General features: G+C 34.7%; 1 protein-coding gene across 11 annotated transcripts in view; it reads left to right on the top strand.

Annotated features, from left to right (window-relative positions):
• The window catches only part of ZBBX (zinc finger B-box domain containing), a 270,417-nt gene that overhangs the window by 35,541 nt on the left and 211,422 nt on the right, over positions 1 to 23,454 (top strand). For all 11 annotated transcript variants that reach the window (XR_010116494.1, XR_010116495.1, XR_010116496.1 and 8 more), the window contains exons 8-11: positions 4,802 to 4,960; positions 10,554 to 10,728; positions 16,436 to 16,556; positions 23,126 to 23,235. Coding sequence is in view for 7 of the 11 variants with exons in the window: in XM_063620433.1 (XP_063476503.1) it covers positions 4,802 to 4,960; positions 10,554 to 10,728; positions 16,436 to 16,556; positions 23,126 to 23,235 (565 nt within the window). In the remaining 4 variants the exon portion in view is untranslated. The remainder of the gene's footprint in view (positions 1 to 4,801; positions 4,961 to 10,553; positions 10,729 to 16,435; positions 16,557 to 23,125; positions 23,236 to 23,454) is intronic.

Raw genomic sequence — 23,454 nt, 5'->3', positions numbered from 1 at the left:
GTGTGTATCTCTCTCTCTACCTCTATATCACTTTGTCTAACAAACTCAAATGAAATAACAGAACTCTTCTGCAGAGTTTTAGAGTTTTCAGTTTTTAATTCAAGGCTGTGGTTACAATAAATCTCTTCTAAAATTTTGTGACTGAGAAATCAATGCAAGTTAACACTAGGAAAGGAGACATTCTCATTCTTTCCCCCCTCAAACTTGCAAAGTAATATATGTCTAAACTATGTGTGAACTTTTTTTTTGATCTGGAACTTCTGGATCACTTAAGGAGATGTGGCTATGTCAACATGATTATTAATATTTATTGCTGGATAGCCAGAGTTTTGGATGATGATGGTAGTTAGAGTTTTGAAGCACTGACTATACCATAAAGTGTATCATTTTTCTAACTAAACTAAAACTTTTATTCTTGGACTTTAACTTCTACAAGGTGCCATCCATTCCAAAATGCTATAAAATATCTACCCTCTTTACTTTGATTAATGATACATTGTCAGAGTGATGAATTCTTCTAGAGTGTAATTTGAAAGATAATATCATTCTAGGCAGAAAAAAAGTTTAGGTGAGAATTTAGAACAGTTACCAGATGAAATCCTACCATCATACAGTGTAGTGAAGGATGTGGGGGAATCTGGAAATGCTGGCAGTAAATCACATCTTTTGGCTTTAGTTTAGTTTCTATCCTAGAGTGAGATATATGATTTACTATGTGCCTTGAAGGCTGTTTTGGTTTGATTTTAAAACATTTTTAGCATATAGAGCAGTTGCACAGGTAATTTTATACATTTTCTTTCTCCTCCTGCTCCTATTGTTACCTATTAGTACTTCACATTTAAATTTTTATACTTAGAAAATGGAAGGAAAACTATCTTTAGGTTGAGTTTTAACATTTGAAAATATTTTATTAATATATGGTACAGTGTTATGATACTTAATATGTATAGTTATCTATTTTAAATATTTTCTAAAAATAACCTTCATATTCTTATTCACTGGTTGTTACTCAAAATGATTATTGTTACCTTATCAAGTGAAAGGCAGTGTGTTTTCTGTTGTAAATCTAGATATGCTCTTTTAAGAAAAGATAAAGATTATAGGATATGCCCATTTAAGAAAAGACAACAGGATAAAAACTGTTAACGGTAGTTACTCGGGGGAGTACTATTTTGCTATAAACCGATTTGTACCAAATATCGGCAGTTATTTAGATTGACTACTGATCTGAGTCTGACAATGTCCTAGATAAACTTTTTTTCTTTCTGAGATGGAGTCTCACTCTGTCACCCAGGATGCAGTGTGGTGGCACAATCTCAGCTCACTGCAACCTCCGCCACCCCAGTGCAAGCGACTCTCCTGCCCCAGCCTCCCGAATAGCTGGGACTACAGGTGTGCAACACCATGTTCAGCTAATTTTTTGTATTTTTAGTAGGGATGGGGTTTCACCATTTTAGCCATGCTGGTCTTGAACTCCTAACCTCAAGTGATCCTCCCAGCTCGGCCTCACAAAGTGTTGGGATTACAGGCATGAGCCACCATGCCCAGCCTAGATAAACTTTTATCAGCTCATGTCAATATAGTTAAACTATAGTTATATTGATTCTTCAGCAATAAATGAACTTCAAATTTTAATCTATGTTATAATCCTCATTCTTTTAGATACCACTCACCTTTTTCCTGCAGTTCAAAAACTGTAAGTTAGCCAGAGTCACACAGCTTGTTATGTGGTGACCAAGTCTGGGTTGAAATTAAGTCTGTTGAGTTCCAAACCCATGCTCATAGGTATAAAATATAACGTACTCTATGCTGGTAGGACCTATTTTCAGAAGAGAAAGTATGCTTGAAAACAGGAGGAACCTCCACTTATTACATTTTTTATATGTTATGACTATGATTTATTTCTATATACTTGGTCAAATATAAAATAAACAGGCAAAAATAAGTTAAAAACAAAGAAACAAACAAAACTAAACCCCTTAATCCTTGTATATGCAATTGAATACAGAATTAAAGTTTTGTGAGTTTTTAAAGCAAAGAACAATGTTCAAGTCTGTTAGAGACAAAATTTAATATTTTCAGTTTCAGGAAATCAAAGGTAAAACACATTTTCTGTATCACAAAGACTAACATAAATCTAGTAGGGAAAAAGGTTAATTAAGCTAGAATAGATAATTTGACTCTATTTCAAGTCACGAAATTTTGTAGCCATTTGACTTTGGCCTAAGCTTTCTGAACTTGAAATTCCTTGTCTATGTAATGGGGATCATAATATCTGCTCTCTTTCTTTGTATGATTGTTCTAAGATTAAGAAAAGTAAGATATACACACACAGCCTTACAATGGAGAAAAGTAATGTTTAAATGTATGATGTTCTAGAAAAGAACATTTCCATTTATTTGCATTGTATTGATTTCAGTTATGTACTAAATTAGCAGAACTTTAAGATATTCAAATATGGAATTCTATTTTATCAGTTACCTATGATGTTTATCTTATTTTTTAGCATAAAACTTGAGGCTTTTCACTATTTCTGATTCTCTTAATATGCTACCTAAAAATGTTATAACAATTATTGTAACATTGATAGCAGGATTCATTTTAGGGCAGAAATAATCTTTGTTTTGTGTTATTTAAATAAACATATATTTGAATAATTCTATATAAAATTAATCCTATAGATTTTGATATTTAAAAAACATAGAATGAAAACCAAACATGGGACTAACTGCCTCTGAAATCTACAGACCTTTATTCTAGGACATTTTAAATCAGGCTTAGGTTGGATTATTCTGTTTTAAAAATGTTGGTAAAACTACAGATGTTTCTGAAAGAGTGAAGCATTACTATTGGCTTGAATTTCTTTTAAAAATAAAAGGACTATATAGGCCTATATAGGTTTTCTGAGAATCATTGGGAAAATTTGGAGCAGATTCCACAGGTTTGCATACAGACAGCAGTATGTATGCATAGGTCACGTTCGTCATTTTTCATAGGTATTTTATTAATTCAGTATGAAATAACACTAGTTAATTTGATGTTCACTGATATATTCCAGAATCTGACTGCAATGAATCTTAATAGATTTACAAAAGGTCATAACTGAAAAAGTTTCAATGTAATATTAGCTATCTAAATTGGCAACTAGATGAAAATTTAAAAATAGGAACATTTTCATGGCAAAGTACAAAATAATTATATCTGATCCCTGCTAAATTTTTCTTGTTTGGAGGATATTTGCTGAGAAATAAGAGCTACTTCCTGTCTTCCTCATGCCAAGTTCTCATAGAGCATCTGATGATTCTGAATCTTCCCCTGGAGTTTAATTCAAACTCAGATGGGATCCTAAATCCTGCAGTCCCTAGGCAGACTCTGGTAGTTTCTGATAGAAAACCCTTCAGAGAATGGGGCCTTCCCAAATTTGCCAGTTCTTTGTCAGTCACTCTGACAGCATGTGGAAAGTTTTTCTTTAAATCCCTTTTCTAAATTACTTATTTTAATTCTGTAGCTCTTTTCCCTCCCTGACACCTTATTTTTACCATATGCTATTTTTCCAGGAACTGTAGTGGCCATAAAATCATTAAAATATATACGGTTTTTTCCTTTTGTGAGCTTATGTGGTATGATGAAATCTGAAATCAATATAGTTAGGCCTGGTAGAGATCTACGCAGGATATTAAGAGGGTAAAGAGGGTAAATACCGTGTACAGTTGGGTAGTGCAGTGTACAAGGAAGGGTTCCTAGACTTGTAGGAGTAATGGCATTAATACAGAAGGAGAAGCAAAAGCCTGCCAGGTAAAGATTATGGTAGAGGAGAGAAAGCCTTCCTAGTGAGTGAACCTCATGAGCAAGGCACAAAATGAGAAATGACTTGGAGTTTATTAACGAACTACAGAGAGAAGTGGTTCCTGATGTGCCCTTTTGGATAGTGAATGCTTTCTAAAGATGTTTTATCACCAAGGAATACTCATTACTGCTTATTCAGTGTCCTACTAGGTTAGCTATATTTAGTTCTTTAGTTATGATGTGCACAAAATATCACATCTATCTATTTGGGGTGTGCATAGTGGAAAGTTTATGAGTCATTAGACTTATACACACCTGAGGTCATTTCCTACTTCTGCAACCCACTCACCACTGTGACCAAGGGCAAGTTATTTAAACTCTCTGAGCTTTAGTTTTTTTCCTTTTTTTTTTTTTTTTTTTTTTTTGAGATGGAGTGCCATTCTGTCGCCAAGGCTGGAGTGCAGTGGCACGATCTCAGCTCACTGCAACCTCCCCCTCCCAGGTTTAGGCGATTCTCTTGTCTCAGCCTCCCGAGTAGCGGCGACTACAGGCACGCACCATCATGCCTAGCTAATTACTTTGTTTTTAGTAGAGATGTGGTTTCACCATGTTGGCCAGGCTGTCCTGGAACTCCTGACCTCCAAATGATCCGCCCGCCTCAGCCTCCCAAAGTGCTGGGATTACAGGAGTGAGCCACCATGTCTGGCCTGAGCTTTAGTTTTCTTAATTCCTAAAACAGATAAAAATAGTTATGTTTTAGAATTGCCTTGATGATTAAGTGATATATTGTTTTTAAGATGGTTTGAATTGTATGAGCCCAAACTAGTTCCCTCAGTAGATGGCAGCTGTCACTATTATTCTGGTTGATACAAATGCCAATTTGTCTTTTTAAATATTAAATTGAATTTATTTAATTCTGGGAGTCATAGAATAACACAAATATGAGTTAATGTATATAAATTATTTAAGTTTACATATGAGGCTCTTTAATTATATTTTGTTACCTTTTTAATAGGAAAAATCTCAAATATTATTCAGTGTATTGGATGTTGCCCATCAGTTTATAAAGGATGTTAATCCAGATGAACCCAAAGAGGAAAATAATTCTACAAAGGAAACCAGTAAAATTCAGCATAAACCCAAATCTGTACTTCTCCAAAGGAGCAGCTCTGAGGTAAACTGAGGAAAATATAGTAGACATTTTGTGACATACGTACCTATGGCAGGTGCTATTCATGTACTTAACTTGAGCTATAGAATTTCGCCGATAATTTCATCACATTATTATTTCATATGGATTTGTTCTTTATTAACCAAATACATCTTGACTATAAAAATCTTTCGAAGAAGATTGCTTTGATTCCACTGAACACTACTCTTTTTGTTGAATGATCTTTTGACCATATGTCTTCCTGGACATTTTTATCCATGTCAGGAATTGGATGAGTATTTGGGGAAAACATTTTTTTAAAAACCACAATGCAACCTAACAATTTTATGTTAGTCAGGACTTCATTCAGAGAAGCTAAAAATACAAAATCTTGCCCAGAGTTTTAAGTGACAGGCAATTGCACAGTTATATAAAACCAGATTTATACCAAATTCTGGTAGTTATTCAGATTGACTGCTGATCTGACAATGTGCTAGATAAGCTTTTATCAACTCATGTCTATATATTTATAATAGACATATTGATTCTTTAGCAAGAAATGAACTTCAAATTTTGATCTATGTTATAATCCTCATTCTTTTAGATGCCAGTCACCTTTTCCCTGCAGTTCAAAAACTGTAACTTAGCTGAAGTCATGCTGCTTGTTATGTGTTGACCAAGTCTGGGTTGAAGTTAAATCTGTTGCGTTCCAAACCCACACTCATAGACCTAAAAGAAAATGTGTTCTATGCTAGTAGGACCTATTTTCAGCAGAGGAAGTGTGCTTGAATTTTTCAGGAGTGTCAGCATATTTGTGTGGATTTCGCTTTCTAATAGACCTGTCAAGGACGTTTTGTGAAGAATCACTGCCTTCTAATTATAATAATAATGTATTGAAGACCAGACACTGCCCTAAATATTTTACACATTATCTCCTTTTGTCTTTTCTTAATTATTCCTCTTTTTCAAATGAGAGAATAGTGGCAAGGAATAGTTTTTATAAATTGCCAAAGGTAGAATTGATAATGGAACTTAGATTTCAGCTCAGACCTTCTGACTTCAAATATCCTGCATTTAACCACTCTGCAGAGACTGTGGTTTTAAAAGTTTCTTCTTCATGCCTGCCTTTTCATCTAATTTATCCTATCAAAAATAAATCAGCAGCTAACTTTTATTGAACACCTTATGCTAGGCATTGTGCTTAATGCTTTACTTGCCTTATCCAATAATCACAATAACCATGTAAGGTTTGTGCTATTATTACCCCAATTTAACAGATAAGAAAGATGAGAGGTTAAGTAACTAGCCTTACCAGAAAGTGATAGAGTAGCCTCCTCTGTGCTATTTATTAATCTTTACACTAGATGTTTCTTCTTGTCTTCATAGGTAACTGTGCATGCTGTATACATTGTCTGTGTCATTGTCTTAACTTAAAAACCATTAATTCAATGATTTCATCCAGGAGTGTGTATTAAAATCAACTGGAGAAACATGAAAGAAATACATATGATTGAGTTCAGTATCTCCGTGGGTGGGGTTCAGGTGTGTGTGTGTGTGTGTGTGTGTATGTGTGTGTGTGTGTATGTGTGTGTGTGTGTTTAACTCCTCAGTGATTCTGGTGAGTGTTCTTGTTGGGAGTCACTGCTGTAGATGACAGAGTACACAATGAAGACTAACCCCTTCATAGGCTTAGTGTTCCTCTGTGCCAAAGAGCAATGCTCCTCAAACTGTAATAAGCATCATAAGAATTGGAGATTGTTAAAAACTTGCATTCCTGGGTCTGTCACCAAATTTGGATTTTTAAAAATATTTACATCTGGGTTAGGGCTCAAGAGTCTGATTTTTAATTTAATGGCTAGAAGAGCCAAATAGTACCAATGGCTGATGCCTCTCTTATGGCCTTTTTAATGGATCAAAGCCAATGGCACATCCTTGGAAAGAGGTAGAGTTCATGAAAGAGCTTACATCTTATAAGCTGAAACCTGGTTTGAAATAATGATGCTATTTTTCTTATAGCATTGTAATATTGGACAAGTTACTTAGCTTTTTTGATCTGTTTTCTCCTTTGGAAAGTGGGGATATTAAAACACAGCATCTTACAGGGATATCATGTACTACTTACAGGGTAATGAATGTAAAGCATTGAATTTCTATGTGCGTCTTCAAATTTCTTTTAGAATTGGGCAAGGTCATATTGGACTCTGAGTGGACATGATATATCACAGTTTTGAGCTGAAACATTTAAGAGCTAATATACAACCCTCCAGCTTTTTCTACCCTGCCACAGCTATGTGGAAGCCAGGTATTCCAATGGTGTAACTCCAATATGCAAATGTCTGACATCTCTGATTCATTGCTTGGAAGGAAGCTTCCCTGGAGAGCTGCTGAAATTGCTGCATGTTGAAATCATTTTGTATTAAGCCACTGAGTTTTCAATGCTTGTTCATTAGTGTAGCATGTATACATAGATACACTGACATATTGCTTACTGGATACCAATAAGTACCTTCTCACAAATACTCCTAAGACTCTATCTTTAAACTAAATTGTTCCTGTCTTTTCCAAAACCTATAAATGTTATTGTTGGAGGCGCCCTACCTAGCTTTCCAAGACAACAAAGCCAGTTATTTTCTATAGTATTTTCACTTCCTGCTCTGCACATCCAATTGGTTACTGTATTAGTCTTCTCAGGCTGCCATAACAAAATACCTCCAACTGAGTGGTTTAAATGACAGAAATTTATTTTCCACAGTTCTGTAGTCTAGAAGTCCCAGATAAAGGTGCTGGCAATATTGGTTTCTGGTGAGGCTTTACTTCCTGGCTTGTAGATGGCTGCCTTCTTGCTGTGTTCTTATATGGCCTTTCTTCTGTATGCACATGCATATAGAAGGGGGAGACAGACAGAGAGAGAGAGAGAAAAAAAAAGAGAGGAGAGAGAAGAGATATATGATGCCTTTTCTTCTTATTATTATTTATTTATTTGACACAGAGTCTTGCTCTGTTGCCCAGGCTAGAGTGCAGTGGTGTGAACTCAGCTCACTGCAACCTCCTCCCATGCTCAAACGTTCCTCCCACCACAGCCTCCTGTGTAGCTGGGACCACAAGTGCATCCTACCATGTCCAACTATCTCCCTCTTCTTAACAGGATACCAGTCCTATTAGATTAAGGCCTCAACTTCATGATCTCATTTAACCTCAATTACCTCCTTACAGGCCCTATCTCAAAATGTAGTCACATTGGGGGTTAGGGCTTCAACATATGAATTTGTGCAGGGAGATGTAATTCAGTCCACAATAGTTATCATGTCCCATATACGCTACCAGCTAAAAACTCTTGAATGTTTGGTCGTTTATTCTATCCGTATTGCTGTTTTAGATACTGCAATTTCTTCTTTAAAAAAAGGTTTGTAAATGGAAAGTGCATTTCATTCTCTTCTAGGAGTCAGGTTTTGTATGTATTTTTTTACACAAATGTTAATATGTTTGCTCTACAAACATGTTTGCTCTGCATTTTTTTCACTTAACTTTGTAGTTTTTATATCCATAGAAGTACATTCTACAACCTTCTCATTCTATGTAGTGGCTGTAAAATATTCCATTTACTGAATGTGAAAAGAATTCTAAAAATCTATCTTCCACTCATAAGCATTTATGCTGTTTGAGTCTTTTGCCAGTGTATGCTAAAATATAAAGTATAATTTTGAATAATGTGGTTTTGCACAGATAAAAGTATATCAGTATGATAAAATCCTGAAACTCCTAGATAAAAAATTATGCATTTGTAATGTTGGTCAATGTGGGCCAAATAGGACAATGTCTGTAACATTTCAATTGATTTCCTTGCAGCCAAAGACACTATTTTCTAATTTCCCTCTCTTTGACATACTGGTATGTGGGACTTTACAATGGTTTTACATGTCCAATGGGTTTAAGTTCCTCTGTGCAGCAGGCAGAGCCCTTTATATTCTTCCCCTTCTTCCTTTCTACCCTTTATATTTTCTCATTCTTTACTTTTTGCTACATCAATGCAAACTGCTTATAGTTCCATGCCACCAATGCAGTTTGACTCCCATGTCCTAGCATACATATCATTTCCTTTCTCTGGAATGCTGCCTTTGGCACTTTTTGCTTATGGGATTCTTGTTTTATCTTTCAAAATCCAATTCAGACATCATTTCCCCTGAGTTTTACCTGCTTCTTGCACCTTTTTCTGTTGTGGACTTATTAACCTGTGTTTCTGTGGCCAACGGTTAGCATAGTGTCTAGCGTCCGACAGGTCCTCAGATACTTTTTGCTCATATTTAAAATTTTTTATATACATCTTTAGCAATATACCCTGAATTGTACTCTAAAAAACTGCCTGTTTATTTTTCAATTGTGGGCTGAACATAGAGATTTATACTCTCATGTCTTTAAAGATACACATGGACATTTAGCAATTTGACCACTGTGGGTAATCCACATTTGATAATTCAGCCACTGGTGTGGGTTTTACTTTGCTTGGGTTTCCTAATGTGGCTGTTCTCTCTGATTCAGTGCATAGCTTCCAAATACTACCTTCATTTTCTTGTGTGCTTGGACTGGATTTATATTTTGTACTGAATTCATCTCTCCACAACCATCATTAATCTGAAGAGCATGCATTGTATTACATGCATCGATGAACTTTCTTCATGCATTTCACTAACTTTAATGAGCACCTACTTTGTGCCAGGCACTGCTCTTGGCACTAAGAAAAAAGACAAAATCCACAACTTCATTATATACTAATGGGGAAAGACAGGCAATAAATAAACATATAGAGTAAAGTCACATGGGAGTAAGTAATGGGAAGAAGAATAAAACAGTTAAGGAATTATTAAATTGGGGAAAGGGAGTCTATTAGTTTTAGAATTGGTAGTAAGGAACTCTCTGCGTAGGCGATATCTGAGCATTTCATTGAGTCAACGAAATGAGGGAATGGCTATGTAAAGATATGGAGAAGGCTCATTCCAGGCATTGGGTATAGCTAATACAAGGCCTTGAAGAGGAAATGTGCTTGATGGGTTCTCAGAACTGCAAGAATGTGAGACTAGCTGGTGCAGGGTGAATGAAAGGAGAATAGAAGGAGGTAAAGTAAAAGGCAAGGAAATACAAGGTTGTGTAGGGCAGTGTAGGTCCTAGTAGGAACTTGGGGTTTCATAGAGAGTCAACAGAAAGTTTCGAGCAGGGGAATGTCTGATCAGATTTACATTTAAAAAAAAAAACCTGTTTTTTTGATATGAGAAGGTTGCGGGGAGTAGGAGATTGGGGGCATAGGGAGAATGGATACAAGGCAATTGCACCTTTACAGAGAGAACACTGGTGAACAGCATAATAATAAGTCATTAGTTCTGTAGGCTCTCATCTTCATAATTTCTGAAGAGACCATTTATAATTGCCAATAGAGTTTTAAAGAACAGAGTAAAGCATATAAATAAGCACAACTTAAAAATATTCTAAGTTAAAAAAGTCTGATTTGTAATGACTAATAATTCGTTCTACATGTATTTTAAAACAGAAATTTTTTGATTAAAACAATTTTTGTGGGTAAATACAGAAAATTTAATAAAGCATGCCTATATATCCTTTTAATTAGGTAGAAATTACAATGACGAAAAGAGCAGAATGTACAAAACCAAGAGAGAGTCTGTTGTGTGAAGGGACATTCGATGAGGAAGCTTCTGCACAGTCCTTTCAGGAAGTGTTAAGTCAATGGAGAACCGGAAATCATGATGACAACAAGAAACAGAATTTATACGCAGCAGTAAAAGGTATGGCTTTATTTTATTTTATTTTTTTTTTGAGACAGAGTCTCACTTGGTTGCCCAGGCTGGAGTGCAGTGGTGTGATCTTGGCTTACTGCAACCTCCGCCTTCCAGTTTCAAGTAATTCTCTTGCCTCGGCCTTCTGAGTAGCTGGGATTACAAGTGTGTGCCACCATGCCTGGCTAATTTTTGTATTTTTAGTAGAGACGGGGTTTTGCCATGTTGGGCAGGCTGGTCTCAAACTCCTGACCTCCTGACCCACCTGCCTCAGCCTCCCAAAGTGCTGGGATTACAGACAGGAGCCACCGTGCCCAGCCGGTATGGCTATTTTTATAACATGAATGTTTTAAAATGAAGCTGACTTTATTTACCTCCATTCTCTGTGAATATAAATGTGATGTTCAAAATCTATAAACACTGGGACAGCAGTTTGCTATAACTCCTCAGAGGAGTGTGCACTGTGTGATCATTGGTGAGTGGTTTAATATTTATAGGCCCTGAATTGGGCACTAGGGGGATTTGCATTTGTTTTCTATGTAAATTCAGACTGTCAAATGAATGGATAATTGGATTCTTTCAGTTCTTCTTCTGGTAGAAATTTTTGCCAGGACAACTATTGCTTTTTTGAGCAGTAATTGTAACACATAAAATGGGAGAGTCTGTGAGATAAAGAAGAATTTTTTTTTTTTTTTTAGAATATTTGACTTAAAAATACAATTTTAAGGACCACTATGAACTTCAGGAGGAGAATTGATTTGTGTTCTCATTGTTTTTGTTTCTTTTTGAACTACTTTTTTTTTTGTTTGTTTTATAATTTCGCTCTGCATTCTAGACATTGATGATCTAGATGACTGAACGGTGTGTTTAAGTTTCCCAGTATGTCTTGAGGAAAACATAAGTTTTAAAAGTATTAAATTTAATAATTTTATTACTCAGAATCTTGTAGTGTCTTCCAATTGCTTTTCATTTAATATAAAATGTTAGATAATAAATTTCAGTCATGTATCTTACTTGCCAATTTTACTATTTTTATTTCATTCTTTTCCAGTGGAGAAACTCTTCTGATTATTACACTTTTATTACACAGTGTAATTTCTAATCTCAAAGTATCACACATTGTCTTCTAATTATAATTAAACTTTTAAATAAATTTTCTTCAAGTATTTTTCTACATTTCTTTATTACACATCAATTTCATTGACATTTTCAGGACATTATTTGTATTCTGTCTTCTTAGTAGTTTATATCTCAGTATACACCTCATTTCTCATTGGCTGTGTTATTTTATGTGCTTTATACTTGCTACTTCATGCAATTTTTGTTTACTTGTCAACCCTGAAAAGTACTAATTATTCTATAGAAATACTTCTTTGTCTACTTTGAAAGCCATAGTATTTAAAATAATACTGTACCGAGTTGAAAAGTCACCAGATCAGAAGTGTAACTCTTTTAAAATTTGTTCTCCATAATGGAAATAACCATATGATAAAATAATGAATGCTTATTTTAAAAGACTTGGTTATAACAAAAAGTTACCAAGAAGAAAATGAAAATAGCTCAGTCTCATCATATAGAGAAAATCCATGTCAACATTTTGGTACATGTTTTTCAATAAACATAGTTATGTATACACACATGCTCACACAAAAAAATGAGGTAACACTAAATACTATTAGTTAACTTGCATTTTCACTGAGATTCTGTAATGGGCAACTGGCCGTCTAAATAGAGGTATACACAATCATTTGTAACTCTTGTAGAGTATTCTATATGACATGATTTAATCAGACATTTATTGATGGATATTTTATTTTTAATTCCCAGTAGTTAAAAGATATTATGATGGGCATCTTAGCTATTTGCGTACTTACATAGTTACCTTAAAATAAATTTCTAAATATAGAAATGTTGCCTCAGTGGTGACTTGTTTTATAAAATTGTAATGAATATTGTCAAACTGTCCTCCAAAAAGATTACTGTGTTGGTTGTACTCTCACTGGTAGAGTGTGACATGACTATTTGCCCACATTTTCTAGTTCTTTAACTTTAGCCAGTTTTGTTGACAATAAATTGTTATCATTATAGCTGGCTTTTTACCGTTATTTATGAAGTAGACAATATTGGCTATTTTTGTCATTACCTTTTGTTTTTATTATTTGCTAATATTTGGGCACAAGTAATGTTTTACATATTAGAGGTATACAACATTACTATCAATAATAATTCTGTCAGTGAATATTGAGTAAACGCTGTGTGGTGGGGGGCAAATGATGTGCAAAAGCAATAGCAACCTCGTCTGGAACTTACAGCCTAAGTGGAGGTCAAAAAAATCAGTCAAATGATTAGTATAATTTGGATGAAGAAGTGCAGTGCCCACATCCATACCAGGTGTTATGGTTTGGCTGTGTCCCCACCGAAATCTCATCTTGAATGGTAGTTCCCATAATTCCCATAATTTCCACCTGTTGTGGGAGGGACCCGGTGAGAGGTAATTGAATCATGGGAGCGGGTCTTTCCTGTGCTGTTCTCGTGATAGTGAATACGTCTCACAAGATATGATGGTTTCATAAATGGGAGTTCCCTGCACAAGCTCTCTCTTGCCCACCACCATGTAAGAAGTCTCTTTGCTCTTCCTTTGTCTTCTGTCATGATTACGAGGCCTCCCCAGCCATGTGGAACTGTGAATCAATTAAACCTCTTTTCTTTATAAATGACCCAGTCTCGGGTATGTCTTCATTAGCATCGTGAGAACAGATTAATATACCAAGTGAAAATAGCAGGCACTGCCTCTTTTCAACTGTATCACACGAGTTTGGAAAGCAAGTAGAAGAAGACATTTAACAGTGTTAGATTAAGAAATAAAAAACAAATCAGATTAGATAAGATTGTGTTTATCAATATAGATGTACTCACACAGGATTTGGATCTTAGTGTTTTGTCTCAAGCACTTCAGGAATGGCAGTAACAATTGGGCGGGTTGGTTAATTGAAAACTGGACTTGGTTTTAAAGTTTATGAGATTGCGATGCTGTAATTTCCCTGCCATTTTGTAGAAGAAGAAGTTGGAAGGCTTTGGGAGATAGGAATTTTGGAACCGATAATGTGCAACCTACTTAGCGGTCATTACCAAGGCATTAAGCACCGTAATACTTAAAAAGGTTTGTTGTGGCCTTCCTCTATAGGCTGAAGATGACTGGAGGGGAATGCTTCAATGGGACCAAGCATCTTGATTTCAAAGAATGGAAATGATAGAGGCCAGGTGTTGGCACACAATCTTCAAAATTATGGTGAAAAAATTACCGAAGTAAGGGTCAAGGAAGAGTAGTGATCAGTGTTTCAATTCACAGAGATTTCTGATGATAATTGGTGTACCTAGGAATGAAAAAGTCATGCAGCCTACTGTTTTACCTATAGTAGAAGAAAATTTCTGTTTAATGGGCAGAGAGCCAGCTTCAGCCACCATATTGGGGATTCAGTTTTTTATGAAATCCCCAGACCTAAGGCAGGTCACAGCTCTGGAATCCCTTGATTGAGAAAGAGACTGGGTCTGCTAGCTTATGTCTGTAATTTCAGCACTTTAGGAGGCCAGGAGGTTAAGACCAACCTGGGCAATGTAGTGAGACCTCATCTCTACACAAAATTTAAAGCAAAGTCATACATGATAATGTGAACCTATAGTCCTAGCTACGTGGGAGTCTGAGGGTCAACAATGACCTGAGCTCAGAATTTCAAAGTTATAGTGAGCTATGATCACGCCACTGCACTCCACCCTGTGTGACAATGTGAGAGCCTATCACAAAGAAAAAAAAAAGGATTTTGTTTGCTTTCCATTATCACTAACATTTAATATTGTGAGATTTAAAACTTTTTGCTTGTCTAGTAGAGATGATTTTGTGTACCTCTTATTACAAATTACATGAAACATCTTTTCACACATTTCTTGACCATTCAGCTTAGTAGTATGCTTTAAATTTCTAGTTTTCTAGTTATTTCTGTTACTGATTTTTAACTTGGTTTTATTTTAGTATTCTAAAATCTCATTTCCTTCTATGTGAAAGGCAGGTACTTTCAATGGCCTAGAAAGTTCTATGTGATCTGAAGTCCATTATCTCAGAGATCTCATCTCCTGTTACTCTCCTGCAGGCATGGCTAGTTTAGTTTCAGCCACTCTTAACTTCTGGCCGTTCTTCACACACTTCAGGCATACTTTCTCATCAGGAGTTTTGCACTATCTATTAAGGAAAACACCCATGATCCCATCAATTTGAGGGTGGAGAATCTTATGCACATTCTTATACAATGTAGCCAGTGAACCATGAAAGAAGGGAGCAAATAAAAACATAAGTTACATACCTTATTTGGCATTTCCCAGGGAGCCATGCCTCATAAATCTGTAAGTTTGTTTACAACAAGCAATTCTAAACAAGAGCTAGCATTTTAAATACACCATATAGCTAAAGAGTCTTCTCCCAGCAAATATTATTAATTCATTTGCCTGTAGGTCTAGTTATCAACATATTCACAAACAAATTAATCCAGGTCACCTGCCATCTTTATTTCTTGGGATTGTGCCATTGGTAAGAGAAAAGTGAAACACAGGCCAGCTGCTTTATCTTCTTCTTCCTCCATCACCCTTCTGTGTTTAGAGTTTGTATCTCAAGCACAGTGGCTCTTCTCTAACATCTAGACAGAAAAAAGAAAAGAGTTCTTTTTTTCTTTTTTTCCCTTTTTAGCTCTCCTGTCAAGAAATCTTGTTTCAAAATGAAAAGGGGGACTCATAGTGGAGGCATTTCTTTTCTCTCATGACTTGCTCATGTCCTTAACTCTGCTCTTTCAGTTCAAGGGATTCCAATCAGTGTTTTCCCAAACTTTTTCCAATGGCTTTCTTCAACACTGCTCTACTCTTTGGGAAGAATAGAAGTGGGATTCCTTACTTTATTTTTACTTTAATTTGTTTCCATTACTGGCCCATGGCTGTTTCTGGCAGTTAATCATTAAAGTCTACAATATGAGGCTGGGACACCCTCTAGTCTTAGTTTATAAAAAAATGTTTTTCCCATCTTTACTATTTCCCTTGATTCTCCTACATTTTTTCCCCCTGTGTTGTTCAGTTTGGAGACAGGAGCGATACATGGGAGGGTGGAGAGACTAGTAATCCTGGATTTACACTGCTTTCTTCGCCAGATATCTTCATCAGTTTTAAATATCTCTGAATAGTGATTTTAATTTAGTAGTGCTTCAGAAATATCTTAAAACATCTGGAAGTAAATTACCATGTAGATATAAATATATGAAGAAAATTGTCTCCTCCAGATGTCATTATGAATTATTTCCTATTTCTCATGATGTGTAAATATTATTGTCAGTGGCTATAATACTTTCTACATCTGTGTATTATACCTTTATGTATGTGTTTATATAATGTACAATGAATGTTTGTGTTTATAATTTTTATTTAAAAGAATGAGTTGCTTTAACAAACCTTCTGAATCATAAGATCCCTTCAAGAGATTGTTGAAGAAAACTGTCTGTCCAGTCACTTAATAAATTACCAATATTTAATACTTTTGTATTATTTAAACTTTAACCTATTGATTGTATAGGTAAATATTAAAGCATGTATGCCTCAAAAATGAGCTCTACATCTTAAGAGAAGATATGGTAATTTGTAAACTTGCTTATATTAATTATGCACATTGTATTTATTTTTACAGATTCATTGGAAGAATGTGAAGTACAGACTAATCTGAAAATTTGGAGAGAACCACTTAATATTGAACTTAAAGAAGACATTCTATCCTATATGGAAAAATTATGGCTTAAAAAACACAGGAGGTATTTTCTGAAATTATAATACTATTAGGAAATATGGAAGTTATTTATGTTTCTTTCTTGTATGACATGCCTTCCTATAGCAATTTTATATGTATATTTCATATTTGCATACATAATTTTAAAGCAAGATTAAATCCCTGTGAAGTTGCTGTTCCAGTAAGAATTTTAATTCTATTTATGTATATGATGCATCATTAATTTAGGGTTTTCCTTGAGAAATGGAAGTGTGTATATGAGGAAAAGGCACAAATGCAGAAAAGAATTTAAGAATAGTAATAAAAATAATGTGATAAATGAAAGACTACTTTGAGAAGACACCAGCTTTTTACATTAGCATTAACATTTGAGACTATAATTTTGAGAATCTAGTTTTAAATTAATTAAACCTTTTTCTAATTTTTTAAATAGTAATTAAATATACTTTATTCAAAGAGCTATCACCAGATACAATCAGCTAGAAACTGTGGCAAAATATAGGTTATTTTTTCGTGGATCTGAAGTGAGGCCTGAGATTCTGTATTTCTGAATTTCTAATAGCTCCCAGGTGATAATGATTGGATGAGGCTGGTCTCTGGTCTTTTTTTGAGGTGCAAGTTGGTGGAGGAGCTCTCTAGAATTTGCCTGAGAAGTGGTCATCACACCCTTGCTTCACCTTCAGTTATGCAAAACCGTCTCCCGAGGTGGCCCATTCCATCTGTGGAAGAGATATTCATTGAACTGTAATCTGTTTCCAGCTCATTTCTAAACTTGGTTCTAATTCTATCTATTAAGCCCATACAGATAAAATCTAATTTCTCTTCTCCATGGTATCTCTTCAGATTTTTGAAATCAGCCCCCATGTTTCCTGTGAAGCCTCTGCTAGATAGGTTAATACCTGCACCACCACTCACCTTCAACTGTTTTTAATGTGCTAGATTTTTTTCTTTTGGATTATTTTGAAAAGAAGATATACAGATGGGTTTCAAAATAACACAAAGAATTCCCAAATAACATTCACTCAGCTTTCTCTAATGGTAACATCTTACATAAACATAGTGCATATCAAAACCAGGAAATTGACGTAGGGACAATATTATTGACAACTGTACATTTTACTTTAATTTTATCATCAGTGTTTTCACTGTTATACTTACCCCATTCCAGGATCCAGTCCAGGATTACACATTGTATTTTTTGTCATATCTCCTTATCCATTACAGTTCTTCAGTCTTTCCTTGCCTTTCATGACCTTAACACTTTTGAAGAGTGCCAGGTTTTCATAGAATGTACTCAATTTGGGCCTGTCTGATGTTTTTTCATAATTAGATTGAGGTTATACACTGTGAGGAAAAATACCACAGAGAGTATGTGTCCTTCTCAGTGCATGACATTCTGGGATCATGATGTCAATATATCTTATTACAGATGATATTAACCTTGATCACATAGTTAAGGTGGTGCTAAGTTTCTCCACTGTAAAATCACTACTTCCCCTTTATAATTGATAAATATTTTAGAGGAGACACATTGAGATGATACATCAACTCTGTTTTCCCTTAAACTTTCACCTCCTAATTTTAGAATTTGTGAGTGAATTTTGCCTGCAGCAGTTACTACTCTCCTGCTCTATTGCTGATATTCTATTTCCTTTGTTCCTTCTAAATTTATTAGTTGGAATTCTTCTTAAAAGAAGTGTTCCTTCACCCACTTTTATTCGTTATTTATGTGAACTCATGAATATTTATTTTATTTTGGGGATTGATATCTAATATTATTGTTATTTGCAACTCAAATTATTTCTGCTTTGGCCATTGTGGACTCTCTCAGGTTGACACTTCATCCTTTTGACTTGTCGTCATCATTTTTTTTTTTTTTTTTTTTTGGTTAGTTTGCTTTGAACATCTCTTTTTTTCTGGAACTCAAGATGCATTTTCCCTGCCCCAGCCAAGGAATTGTTTTTCCAAAAAAAATACTGATTCCCTTTATTGGAGAATGGTGCTCAGAAACAAAGATCTGGACTCTAGGTGTGGTCATTACTATTCTGGTGCCACGATTCTAGGCCTTCTCAGAGGAAGAAACCGGGAAGTACACACACACACACACACACACACACACACACACACATCCACATACACACATATAAATTTTTTTCTGTATCTATCCATCTGGATATCTATTAAAGTAACATGCATTCACACTCAGGCATTCCGAATCCAAACCAGCATCACATGATTCATTTCCATTCTCCCTTTGCTTATTTGACAAATTTATTTCACCTACAGTGAGAAACTTGGCTTTCATTATCTATATTTATTAATTAACCCTAAAATATATAGGTATGTATACATACAGTAGTTTCAGAATCACTAATATCACTGAGAGAAACAAGGGAAAATTAGTTTCAAAATTACTATTAATAATATCACTGAAAGAAACAAATTTTCCACCTAGAGTATGGTCTTTGTGTGTCATACTTTCTATCTGTAGCCTACGGTATCTAGGCCAAACCATATTTTCCAACATCACTTTGGCCATAGTGCTCATTTCTTTCTCACCCCCTTTAAGGTTGGTATGGCTTTCATTGGGTTCTGCCCATATCCTCATTGATTTTTAAAATTTGAATAAACTTGTGGTATACAGTTCTATGGGTTTTTACCAATGTATAAAGTCATGTGTCTACCACAGTACCCCCGCCCCCCCAAAAAACAGTTTCACAACCACAAAAATTCCCTTGAGCTTCCTCTTTCTCCTCTTCCCTTTCTTAGTCCATAACAACCATTCATCTGTTGTCCACCCTTACAAATATGCCTTTTTTTGAAGGTCATATAAATGAAATCATACAGTATGTGTCCTTTCATGTCCTTCACTTAGCAGAATGCATTTAAGATTCATCCATGTTCTTGTATGAATCAATATTTGTTCTGGCTGGTTTCCAGTTTTTGGCAATTATCACTAGGTCCTTTAAAAATATTTTCCTGACAGATTTTTCTTGAATATAGGTTTTTAATTCCTTGGGTAAATACCCGGGACTGTGATAGGTGGGCTATATGGTAAGTGCATGTTTATTTTTATAAGAAACCACCAAACTCTTTTCTAAATTGTACCATTTTACATTTGCTCCAGCAATGTATGAGAGTTCTGGCTGCTCCAAATCCTTGTCAGCACTTGGTATTTTCAGTTTTTTTTCTTTTGGTTGACATTTTAATAAGGTGTGTAGTTGTATCTCATTGTAGTAGCTTACATGGCAGAGGTTTAAGCTAATTCATTTATAACTAATGTCCAGGCTGTATATATTTTTTAAAGTATGTTGCCCATAATAGGTCTTCAGGCTATTTTTTTGTGGGGGGTACTGTGGTAGACATATGACTTTATGCATTGGTAAAAACCCACAGAACTGTACACCACAAATTTATTCAAATTTTAAAAGTCAGTGAGGATATGTGTAACAGTAGTGTGTATCTGTTAATTGCCTTTTTCTAATTTAGCAATTAGCATATAAATGTAATTCCAAAGTCACTTGTCATTTTGGTGGCTACCTTTCAATGTTGGGTCATTTCGGGTTTCTTATATAATAAAAGAAGCACAATTTTGTTATTAAATGACAACTATCATTTGAGCTTGAACACATACAAGAAAGTTTCATCACAGGAACATCAAGGTCCTGAGCTATGCTCAATGCTGCATGTTGGCCAGTTTCCTTAGCAGAAAAGAATACTTAGCGAATATATTCATGTTCACTAGGGTGTTATTTACATGGTTATTTTTAATGGTAATCTTTTTTTTTGAGCTAATACTTTATGTCTTGATTATAGATGTCAGTGTAGGGCAATCTATTAGCAATTCACAGGTTTCTGATGCATTTCTGATGTTTTGCTTCAGAAAAGTTTCTCATGTAAATAACCATGATCATGATTTTGACTTTACTTGTGCCTATTGTTGTGTTTTATATAATAGGCTTATAAATATATGTTCTATTGCTTTTTTAATATTTTACTGACTTGGACAGTAAAAGTTTTTTAAAATTTTACCTGCAATCAATACAGACATGTTGACAGACCTTTTATCCCCTAGCTTTATTGAGGTATAAATAACAAATAAAAATTGTATATATTTAAGGTTTACAATGCAATATTTTGATATATGTATACATTGCACAATAATTACCTTAATTAAGCTAATTAATATATTCATAATTTCAGTTTTTTGTGTGTGACACTGAAGATCTACTATTAGCTATAGTTATTATGCTGTACATTAGATATCCAGAATTCATTCATCTTGCATAACTGGAACTTTATAACCTTTGCCCAACATGTTTTCATTTCTCCCAACCTCCAGCCCCTGGCAACTACCATTTTACTCTCTACTTTTGAGTTTGACTTTTATATCAGTGAGATCACGCAATATTTGTCTTTCTGTGTCTGGCCTATTTTACATAGCATAATGTTCTCTAAGATATGGCAACAACCTAAATATTCATCAATGGATGGATAGATTAAAAATATCATATATGTATAATGGAATATTATTGGGCCTTAAAAAGAAGAAAATCCTACCATTTGTAATAACATAAAAGTGTTGATAGATCTTAGTAGCAACACCTAGTGTGGCTCTTTTGGATATGGGAAAGCTTAAAGAAGGAGTGCAGAAGTTTTGGATTAAGAGTATTTTAAAGACAGATGTTAGCAACTAGCTGATATTCTGATTCCAATTCCCTTACTCTTTTCATTGTGTGTGCTTCTCACGTCTAGCTAATCATCAGTAGCAGCTGGGACAAGTTTTCACACTACTGATTCCTGGACCCCAGAATGATCTAAAAATTAGTGTCTTTAAGAATAGGTGTGACACCTAGCATAAAAAAAAGTATTCCTTGGCCATTTGGATGCAAACAGCCTAACACTGCTTCACATAATAGATTTAGAACCACTCATCACACATTTAACCAACTGAATGGGTCAATGCTCAAGAAATATTTCCTAAATTTTGAGAGAGGAAGATATGGTGAAGTAAATGCTATCTGAAATATATTTTATCATTTATTTATGTGACATCATCTTTAAAAAAAAAAACACGGGTGCTGGGGTTTAAATATCCAGAATCCAGAATTAGTTCTGTGACTAACTAGTTGTTTATTCATGGGAAAAATGGGAAAAATCACTTCAATTCTTGTGGCCCAAGTTTTCTCATTTGCAAAATATTGAGTTTAGAACAAACAATTTATACAACCCTGTAAGCTCCAATAATTCATTATCTAGCCTCTATAAATCTTTGATTGAGTGATCTTATGAAGCAAAAAGCTTCATAAAGAAAGAATGTCTAAAGAACAGTATATTTATGTGTATGTATGATGAATTTTAGTTTGGTAGATCCATGTCAAACTGGAAAGAGGTTTCTTGTAGGCAGATGCTAGTTTGTCTTTGATATAACTCAATATTTTCATCTGTCACTGAATTAAATTATGGATGTAGGATGCCATACTCATCAAATTTGTTAAGACACAAAGTTAAATAATACATAAATTTTGTATAGTCATCTTATATATACATTACATCTATTGGGAAAACACACATAATCATAGACTACCAGAAGATTATCAAAATTTTAATGCCTTTGGAAGTTGCAGAAGAGGCATTATAAAGGAAGTACATGGTTAAGAACGTGGTCTTTGGGAGGCAGACTGCTTGAGTTCAAATTCCTCTTCTGCATTCACTACCTGAATGACTCAACAAGTTGGTACACCCCTCTGTGTCTCATTCTCATCCTCTGTTAAATTAAGATCATACTATTGCCTATTTAATATCTAATAAAATTTAATGTACCAAAATTAGTTAGAGTGAGCCTGGTATATTTTAAGTTTTGTATCCATATTAACTACAAATATCATTAAGAAGGCTCTGCCTTTTACATGGGGACTTCATGAGCTTGCATGGTATGGAAGGGCTATGCAGTTGGTCGTAGTCTTGGCTAAAAAGTGACCCTTTTCTCCAATAATTTGGTTATATACTATGAAACCAAATATACACTCTTGACCTCTGTGAATTCCTGGGCTTCACTGCCTTCCATATGAAATGGGCTGCAGTGGTCTTCATTGTTAATTAAGTAATAGATACCACAGCCTGAACTCCTTACGTTTTTATTGTACGAGCCTATGTTACCACCCTGCTGGTATGATGGAAGTTTAGACAAATGCCCTCGGGTTCCCTTAGAACTCATCAACACAATGCCAAGACTGTGAACTAAAACTCACATTCATAAATTAGCTTTTTAAGTAGCATGGTGTTTCTAATGGACTCCATGTGGCTTTTGAGAGAACACTGACTTGTAGCATAACTTTGATTTTTAGCTTAAACAAAACTCAGTAGGATATGCAATTTAAAAATCTTCTGTGATGTCAAGTTGATTTACACAGTTTTTTTTAGTACATTAAGATTCTGTTATACAATTGTACTTATCTTTGAATTAAAGGTACAGTTATGGTTTCATCATTAATTTTGTATACTCACTCATTTGATAAATAAATCAAGAGCTTCTCTGGGAAAGTTTCAGGTAATATATTTCAGTCTCTTAATTGCTTCTTTCTTATTTTGTAGAACTCCACAGGAGCAAGTTTTTAACCTGCTACCAGATACATTCCCATATCCATGTGAAACCACTGGTGATGCACAGTGTTCTCAAAATGAAAACGATGAAGATAGTGATGGTTAGTTCATACTTGATTAGATATTTTTAAAATGTATTATCTCAAGTTATATACACTAAGCATAAATCAGAATCTGCTTTTGGTTTTCTTTAATAGATTATTCTCAGTTGTACCATGTAATCTTTTATCTTCAGATTAAAATCATGTACACTCACTTCTTTCCCTTTCCCTAAATATACTTTGCCTTGATTTAGATAGTTTCATTTAAAAACTGAATGC

This window comes from Symphalangus syndactylus, chromosome 17, assembly GCF_028878055.3.
Source record: "Symphalangus syndactylus isolate Jambi chromosome 17, NHGRI_mSymSyn1-v2.1_pri, whole genome shotgun sequence".
NCBI lineage: Eukaryota > Metazoa > Chordata > Mammalia > Primates > Hylobatidae > Symphalangus > Symphalangus syndactylus.
This window is presented reverse-complemented; position numbering and strand designations above follow the sequence as displayed.